We start from the raw sequence: 9,936 nt of genomic DNA on the forward strand, positions 1-9,936 counted from the left end.
GTTCCACTGCACCAAATGTCACTGTTCCTTACTTAAATGCATGCTGTTCTTATAAAAACGCAAAAATCACCATATGAAAGGCATACTTTGAGATTTGAGGAGTTCCCTCAATTTCTCCAGGATTCCGTCATCAGAACTGGGTACTGATAAAAATGGGACCAATTAATCAGAAGCCTCTGCATTAAACATTAAATTATTAATCTAAGTCCATTTGGTTAAATAATCAATGTAAATTGTCTAGAAGATTTAAAAAAAACGCACAGTTAAAGACTGCTAAGCATTTAAGTGTTGAAATTTTGTATCACTCTAGTTCACTTTCGTATGATTTATATATAAAATTGCGGAATGTTGCATACAAAATTTGACCCACCGTTCTAGGAAAGTGGTAGGTTAGAAAGAGACAAAAAGTAGCCTATATCACTCTCCATTCCTTCAACTATCTCTACTTAAAAAATCACGTTTCGTCGCGACGTTTTGCCGTGAAAAACGGACAAATAAACAGACACACATGCACTTTCACATTTATAATATTAGTATGGATTACGGACCTAGTAAAAGTCATCCATTATTATATGATTAATCCATTCATTAGATAGGTAGTTACTATTTAGAGGTAGTTACTAGGAAGGTATTTCAAATGAATGTGGAAGGAAGTAAGAGGAGAGGAAAACCGAGGAAAAGTTGAATGGACTGTGTGAGAGATGATTATGAAACGGAAGCAAGGGAATGATGAGATGACGGGCGATAGAGGTATGGAAGAGAAGGTCATGCTGCGCCAACCCCATCATCATCCTCCTTGCGTTATCCCGGCATTTGCCACGACTGATGGCAGCCTGGACCCCAGAAAGATTAGATTGAGACACAGACCAACCCCTATAGACATCCATTACAAGACGACTCGCGGTCGCCAGCCTTCCTAGTATTTGCACTGATATAAGCGCGGGCGCTCGCCGTGCCCGATCAGTATCGACCAAGTAACAGACCCGAAAGCAGCGCGTGTTTATCGCATTAAAAAATTGGAAAAGGTTATTTTGATGCCTTAAAGATGTCCACCTGTAGTGTGAAATGGTGTGGAAAGGTAACAAGAAGCTCAAATTTAAAAACAAGCGGCATTACATTCCACAAATAAGTCATATTTATAATTTATTCAGAGCCGGCATAGGTCAACTTACATTGGCCACTTACGCGTCAGTAGAGGGACAGTCATACTTCTGTCCCTTTTCATCTGGCGCGACTGCCCGCCGTCCTTGAAACGGCCAATCACAGCGCGCTTAACACATTCCCCGCCCGCTCCTCGCACCCCAAACACTGGTGACTCGTATCGCGAACAAAATATACAAGACTGCTACTCTATAGGAGGTTCTCTGTGGATTGAGATTAGTTATCTCAAGATTTGGCGTAAACACTTCCAACCCGAAGGGTAACTAGGTCTTATTGGAATAGTCCAGTTTTCTCACGATGTTTTCCTTCACCGAAAGGCGACTGGTAAATTACAAATGACATTTCGCACATAAGTTCCGAAAAACTCATTGGTACGAGCCGGGGTTCGTACCCGTGACCTCCGGATCGAAAGTCGTACGCTCTTACCGCTGCGCCGACTCCAAATTTTAGATTATCGCGCCAGCCAAGAAAGTAAGCACGTCAGACAGTCAGTGTCAAGCTTCCCGGTAAGGGTTTCTTATCTCACCTCATGTGACGCCATAACGTGTAATTGCTACGCCCTCGGGCTCTTAAACATTGTAATATGAGTTTTAAGCTTTCTTGTTACTTAAGGACACTTACGGAGATAATTACTGCTTAAGTTATAATGTCTTGGTTAATTTAATTTGATGTGTCTGTTGCGTAAAATTTATATTCATCCTTTTTGATTTATACATGTTGAATATTATTAACTTTATTATACACCGTGTTTTTTGTTCATTATCAAGAACTTTTAGTTAAATTCACAAAAAAAACATCATTTTCATACATAATAAGTTTATTAATTATATAATAAGTTTATTAAGTATATATGTATAATATTTTTATTTATGTATTTTATCACTATTTTGTATTGTACTTCAGCTGTTTTCGATTAATTCTAATCTGTTATTTTTCATTCTCTTTGCACCTGTTTTACTTGTCTCTGTTTGGCCCGATGGTTGACTGGTAGAGAATGCCATTAGGCATTAAGTCCGCCATTTGTACATTTTTTATTTTATTTATGTGCAATAAAGTTTAAATAAATAAATAAATAAATAATAAATGAATTTATTAGTGTGAGTGTGAGAGAACCCTTAAGAATAACATTCAAGTTAGTGTCAAGTGGTTGACGACACATTGTCATGTCAAAACAAGTAACATTAGGAATTGGTAAAGGCTGTGACATACGTGTTCAGTAATTATCTTTATTTTTGAATAACTCGATAACTGCAAGAGTTAAGACGCTAGTTTCTTAGAGAAATCAATTGTATTTGATGTCAAAATTAACGGAATTCAATAGACACACGGTGTATTATGTATGTAGCTACCCATTATGAGTAAATCATGAGAAAAGTCATGGTTGGGGATATGTTCTCCAAAAACCTGCAAACAATTATGTGTAGTTTCAAAATAATAGTTTGCAAACCGCTTGTGGTATTTGGTATTTATATTATCATGATGCGCAAAATGCAAACAAAGCTTTGGAACTTTGGACCGCAGATTTAAATGTTTGGTTTCGTGTAGTGATGGCCTAATGTAGTCCAGTCTCTAAGATTCGATTTTAAAGTTTAGTATCAATATGAATATTGGTTCTCTATTGGTGAACTCTTAAATCATAATGTATCGTTTATAAACTGAAATAAAAACCACACACTAAAGAAAAAGCGATCAAACCCACTGGTGGCGAAGCCGGGAATCGAACCCGGGTCTCCAGCTATCGCGGCTGACGTGCTGAACCATTACACCACCCCAACCGCCGAGGTACCCGTCGAAATTTCTCTACTGTATGTTATCTCTGAAGGCCTTTGACCAACTCTAAGGGCGAGCAATTTGTGCTTGCACCCTATATGAATCCTTAGCAGGATTACGATATAGCGAGAGAGATGGTGCTGCCATCTAAATTATTTAATAAAATAATTTGATTTGTTACATATTTCAATGTATCGTTTCTCCACATTTTTGTTAGTCAATTTGATTTTTAACCGAAACGCGTAAGTTACCTTACCAATCTATAGCCTGAAAAGTTAACCGTTTCAGAATTATGACTAATGATAATCTGACAATTATGGCATTATGACTTGTGATCATTATGTCAAATAAAGGGATCTGAAATAAATATTATAGCAGGACATTCTTACACAGATTGATTAAGCCTCACGGTGAACTCGAGAAGGCTTGTGTTGTGGGTACTCAAACAACGATTAAAGAAAATTTCGCTGGCTTGTTAGAAGTCTTGTTGCATGGCTAAGTTGGCAGAATATATAATAGGCCGTGATTTCAAGTGTCACACGAGGCAGTACTCCTTCTACTTTTAAAGGAGAATGGGCACTTTGTCCCATGAATGTATACTGATGTAACATACCTCGTCTGAAAGGCCTTATCATCATCATTTGCCTGCGCCATTTCCCATCATATGGGGTCTTCTTGGCTGTTTTCTCCATTCCGAGCGGTTTTGGGCGATATCTGGGTTCATATTTTGTTATTTCAGGTCTTTTTTGACCGTCGTTAGCCAAGTGGCGGTAGGCTTTCCGCGGCCTTGCTTCGTCGCAGGTATGTTTAGGGCTACACGTACCACTTAAACGTTTTTCTTGGACTTTTTCAACTATGGGGGCGATTTTGAAGCTATCTTTGATATACTCATTTCTGAAAGGCCTTATATACTCATAGCATTATTATGTATAGTTTCAAATTCTCGTAATAAGGAGGGATAAAACTCATATAAGGCAAGAAAATGTTAGGGATGAATGTTGATGGATGGAAAGGGAGGGGTGAACCCAAACAACGATGGGTGGATTGTGTGAAAGAGAAAGAAGTGAGTGCTGAGATGATGAAAGATAGAGGAGAATGGAATGGAAGATGAATGGATATATATGTGGGTAGATTGGGGAGCAATGAAACGCACACGTACCGATGCACAGCTGGTTTATTACTGACTTGTATGTGTAGGTAACAGAATGCGCAAGCGCACGCACACATAGACATGTATACATCAACTCCTCCCGACTTAATTTGGGAATCTGGGGACAAATACAACAATTTACTTATTTGCTAAACCTTATAATTAATTTTCTTAAGCCTAGGTCTCAAGTTACATCCAGGCTGTGGAGCAGGCGATGAACCTGACGAGACTTCTTCACTATTGACTTGCACCCGTTGCTCATTATTATCTAAAGATTCCACTACTTGACCATTCTCACTCACGCTCATAGAAGTCCCCGTCTCCATCATCTCCCCCTCTGCAACCCTTACTGCCTCCCCGAACTGTCCGATTGATCATTGACAGTACTTGGAATATCAAGCGAACAGGTTTGGGAGTCTGATACAGGTGAGGAATCGGCAGATTCTGACGTTTCAAACGCCGTTGATGATAGCTCACCCGTTTCCACATCCGTATATTTTAACAATTGATCAATGTGTCTTTTACACACATTATTATCAAAATCGAATTTTACGTCATACATTCTGTTGCCTATTTTCTTACATATACGTGCTACTTTCCAACATGGTTTACGGTTTTCATAACATCTGGCCCAGACTATGTCACCTATTTTAAAGCATCTAACTTTTTTATTAACATTATTTTCCTCGTTATTGTTATCGCGCGGCGCCGGCGCCGGCGGGCGCAGCAAGTCCAGTCGACAGCGCAGCTCGCGGCCCAACATTAGCATAGCGGGGCTGACCCCGGTCGTGCAGTGTGCAGTATTACGGTATTCAAATAAAAAATCTTGTAACTTTTCATCTATGATCTGAGCACTCGAGTGACACTGTAAAATGGACTTTAGCTGTGTTTTACACGTGCGAACATTTATTTCAGCTAATCCGTTGCTGCACGGATGATAAATAGGCGAAGTAAGGTGTTTAATTCCGTTTATGTTACAAAACTCGACGAATTCCTGAGAAGCAATTTTTGCGTCATTATCTGAGACAATTACTGTCGGAAGTCCAAATCTAGCAAATAAAAACTTTAATTTTGTGATCAAATTACGTGTAGTTAAATTGTTTCCCATATCTAAGCATTCTAGCCACTTACTAAATGCATCAACTACTATTAGGAACGACCTTTGACCCACCGAGAAATAGTCTATATGTACCCGTTGCCACGCGCGGGCGGGGCGAGCCCATGGCGCGGGAGGGGCGCGCGGGGGCGCTCCGCGCTGGTGTACGCATACGGTACATGCATTGATCAGCTGTTCGATATCCTTATCTATGTTAGGCCACCATAAACGCGCTCGTGCCGTACTTTTTGTTTTGACTATTCCCTGGTGCGAATTGTGCAATTCTTGTAACAACCTAGACCTATAAGTCGTCGGAATAACCACCCTATGCCCTCGTAATAAACAACCTTGTTCTATGTCGAGTTCGTTCCGGCACAAAAAGTAAGGATAGATATTCTTGCATTTAATTTTGCGAGGCCAGCCATACGTTATATACTTAAGTACAGTACGCAAACACTTGTCGCTGGCCGTAGCTAACTGAATATCTTTAAACGTTAGCGGAAGACTATTTATTTGCATTGAATTTAAAGTATGTACTTCCTCCTCTTCAACTACTGATTCGTGTGAATCCTGATTCTGAGTCGGTAAACGCGAAAAATAATCTGCAACTTCGTTTTGTTTACTAGTAATATATTTAATTTTATAATTATAAGCTGACAAAATTACGCCAAACCGGATTAAACGCGACGCTGTCATTACGGGAATACCGTTACTTTTGCCAAATATAGCTAAAAGCGGCTTGTGATCCGTTTTTAAAATAAAAGGTTCAGGCCGACCGTATAAATATTGGTGGAACCGTGTCACACCAAATACGATAGCTGCCGCCTCCTTGTGAAGTTGGCTATAGTTTCGCTCGCCGGCTGTAAGAGATCGTGAACCATACGCGAGTGGTCGCTCGACGCCATCGGCATCGATTTGACCTAGTACCGCCCCAAGGCCGTACGGACCAGCATCTACTGCAACCGTCAGCTGCGCGCTCGGGTCAAAGTGCGCGAGCACGCGCTCCGACGCCAGCTCGCGCTTCATCGCCTCGAACGCCGCCTGTTGCCGCTCCGACCACTCCCATTGCGCGTTAGCGCGCAATAGCTCATGTAACGGCCCTAGTAAAGATGAAGCATTTGGCACGAAATTTCGGTAATAGTTAGATATACCTAGGAAGCGTTTTAATTCAGTTACATTATTAGGCCGGGCGGCACTAACGATTGCCTCCACCTTCTTTGGGCACTTCGATAACCCGTTTTTATTAATAATATGACCCAGGTATGTCACGCTTTCTTGGAAAAAAGCACACTTATCTTTACCTAACCTCAACCCCGCATTTTGAAACCGCTTAAAAACCTCCTCTAATCTCTTAAGATGTATTTCTTTTGTGGGCCCCGTTACACACACGTCATCTAAAAATACGGCTACCCCTTCGATACCCGCAAGTACGCTTTCGAGCGCCCGTTGAAAAATTGCGGGTGCACTAGCCAATCCGAATACGAGACGTGTATACATAAACAATCCTTTAGTCGTGTTAATAGTGGTCAGTCTTTGAGAATCTTTGGATAATCGGAACTGATTGTATGCTTGACTACAATCCAACTTAGAAAAATGTTGACCTCCACTAAGCTTTGCAAACACCTCTTCGATACGTGGAAGTGGATACTTATCTATATATACATCGTTATTTATAGTTAACGAATAGTCTGCGCATATTCTTACACTACCGTTCGCCTTCCGTACCGGTACTATAGGCGTCGCGTACTCGGAATGGTTAACAGGCACCAATATCCCCTTATCTACGAGTTTCATCAACTCTTCCTCAACGGGACCCTTCATAGCAAATGGAAGGGGTCGAGCTTTGCAAAATTTCGGCTTCACACCGTCTTTAAGCTGTAACTTTACTTCGGCATATTTATAACAACCTAAATCGCCATTAAACAATTCACAGTATTTAGTTAACAACTTATCTGTATCTATATCACACGAACAGTTTAAATTGTAATTTTTGTTTATAGGCATTATACCTAATCCGAACTTGGCCATAAAATCTCTGCCAAGTAAAGCTGGGCCTCCATTTTCTATGACAAAAAATGAAATTGGCTTTGTCATACCATTAAATGACACTTGTGTGGAAAAACAGCCCAAGGGTAAAATTTTATGACCGTTGTAAAAGCATATTCTCATACTACAACTACTTAACTGTCTGTCTGAAAATTCCGTACGATACATACTGTCTGAAATTACGCTTCTACTAGAACCAGAATCTACTTCCATATCAAAGTCCCTACCACCAATAGCAACAGTCATTAAAATAGGATCATAGTGTACGCACCTTAAGCTAAACATCTGACATTCCTGGCAGTCACTGCAGTCCTGGTCATTTGGGGATACATCTTCCACAGAAATGTTGTTTACGCGCGCACTACACACCTTTTTCAAGTGACCTTTGTTGTGACACTTTTGACACCGATAATTTTTAAAACGACACTTATCAGACTCATGCCCTTTTAATCCGCACACATTACACCGACGCATAGGCTGGTCTCGGCTGGCCCCTTGGCCCGCCCGGCCCGTGCTCGCCTTGTACAGTGGCTCCTCCTTGACGGTCACGGTAGGCAAGGCCTTTACCTTCCTTGCACATTCCGCCTGCTGAGCCACTTCTACGGCTTTCGCGAACGTGAGTGTTGTAGCATCCTGCTCAAAAAGCTTGTCCCGCTCCGGTCCTGCCCTGAACCCTAGCACGAGCCTGTCCCTCAATAGCATATCGAGAGCGCTCCCGAACTCGCAATGCACCGCGAGTCCTCGAACTCGAGCTGCCCACTGCTCAATACTCTCGCCGATATCCCGTGTCGCCGCGTAGAATTTCGCACGGTCAGCGAAGGTACAGCGCTTCGGAATAAAATGTTGATCGAGTAACTTAACCAACTCGTCGAACTTGACTTCCTCTATCTTCTTAGGATGAACAAGATTCCTTGCCAAACGGTACGTTTCGTCTGACAAATGCGTTAATAGTAACGCGCCCTTTTTGGTATCTTCCACTTTATTTAATATCACAAACTGCAATAGCCGACTGTGAAATATCTCCCATTCTTGAGAATTATGGTCGAAAACAGTTAAATTCCCAAGAAATTGTTCCATTTTTTTATTTTTTTCTCACGCGCGGGTAAATCACGATTCGTCGCCACTGATATATATGTGGGTAGATTGGGGAGCAATGAAACGCACACGTACCGATGCACAGCTGGTTTATTACTGACTTGTATGTGTAGGTAACAGAATGCGCAAGCGCACGCACACATAGACATGTATACATCAAAAATGTTGTACCGACCTCACATAACGTGGGATAAGGGTAGGAGGAAGAAGAAGAAGAAGTAAAGCCTTATTAAGATTTACCTCCTATTTTATTAATATAAACGTTCAAAGTTTATTTCTTCGATTTTGCTGACACTGACATAATGTAAATTTATCAATTTCCGCTACCTTAATTAAGGTCGTCAGGAAGAAATCGCTATTCAGCGATAAGACCGCCTGTTGTTTACCTTTGTTTGTGTTGCTTCTTTGTTTTGTATTGTTGTATTTTATCAAAGTGTGCAATGCAATAAAGAGTATTTGTTTGGTATTGTTCACTAAAAGTTGTCCCTTTCTATCACACTAATATGTCGGAAAGGGACAAACGAACTTTATCGGCTTGATAACTTTAGTGAACGTTTATGAATAAGGGCCCATTTAGACGGTACGAGAACTCGCATACGAGTTTTATTACATTGCGGTATAACCGATTACATTACATGGCTGTGCAAAATAGTATATGACCTCAACAGCCCGCAATAATAATAATAAATAGTACAAAACCTAACTTAAGAAGGAAGATAAATAAAGGAAATAATAAATAAATATTATAGGACATTCTTACACAGATTGACTGAGTCCCACGGTAAGCTCAAGAAGGCTTGTGTTGCAGGTACTCAGACAACGATATATATAATATATAAGTATAAATACTTATATACTTAGAAAACATCCATGATTCAGGAACAAATATCTTTGCTCATCACACAAATAAATGCCCTTACCGGGATTCGAACCCGGCACCGCGGCGTAGCAGGCAGGGTCACTACCGACTGCGCCAGACCGGTCGTCAATCGCGGTCGCAATGTAACTAAAATCGCAGGCAAGTTAGGACGCCGTTAAATCAGGCATAAGGAGGTCAGACTAGTAATGTAGAAATTGCAGAACATTCCCGCAACATGCAATTTATTATTTAAACAAGAGAATATACTTGAAATAATGTTTAAATGGGCATAATATAAAACTATTTGTTATTATAGGTATAATATTGTCTATTACAGTTAGCTATTTTGTTGATAAGTAATAAGTTACTTAAATGCTCACTATAAGTTGCTTAAATTCTCACTATACTTCAGGGAACATTTCGACTTTCAGACTTCACAGTTTTAGTCCTGTCTTGACTTTTTTAAATTAGGTACCGAACTATTATTTCTTGATGCCTGTTTTTGGTCATGCCAATATATGTATATACAAAAAAAAAAAAAAACGAACAAAATAAAAACAAAAATATCCCTGTCAGGATCGAACCTGAGAACATCGGCATACGAAGCCAGCGCACTACCACAGCACTACGTCTTGACTTGCTGAGTTCGACGAAATTATGGTATAAACTACGAAGTTACTAAGTATTCTGATAAATTCTCGTTCTCGAGAACATTCTCAGAAGTTACCGAAAATTCTCATGAGGAATGTTCTGCAACTT

The 9,936-nt window shown here is 40.4% G+C and overlaps 1 protein-coding gene and 1 non-coding gene across 2 annotated transcripts; both read right to left on the minus strand.

The window, feature by feature from the left end:
• Nucleotides 1–2,863: 2,863 nt before the first annotated feature.
• On the minus strand, nucleotides 2,864–2,940 carry Trnas-cga. The gene has a single exon. It is a non-coding gene; the product is annotated as a tRNA-Ser (tRNA).
• Nucleotides 2,941–4,087: 1,147 nt separating this feature from the next.
• On the minus strand, nucleotides 4,088–8,459 carry LOC125238380. Its single transcript, XM_048145691.1, has 2 exons — nucleotides 7,495–8,459; nucleotides 4,088–4,199 (listed from the first exon to the last, which is right to left on the minus strand). The coding sequence occupies exons 1-2, from the start codon at nucleotides 8,298–8,300 to the stop codon at nucleotides 4,187–4,189; spliced, it is 819 nt and encodes a 272-aa protein (XP_048001648.1). The 5' UTR covers nucleotides 8,301–8,459; the 3' UTR covers nucleotides 4,088–4,186.
• Nucleotides 8,460–9,936: the final 1,477 nt, after the last annotated feature.

The sequence above is a fragment of the Leguminivora glycinivorella genome, chromosome 23 (genome assembly GCF_023078275.1).
Source record: "Leguminivora glycinivorella isolate SPB_JAAS2020 chromosome 23, LegGlyc_1.1, whole genome shotgun sequence".
Taxonomy (NCBI): Eukaryota; Metazoa; Arthropoda; class Insecta; order Lepidoptera; family Tortricidae; genus Leguminivora; species Leguminivora glycinivorella.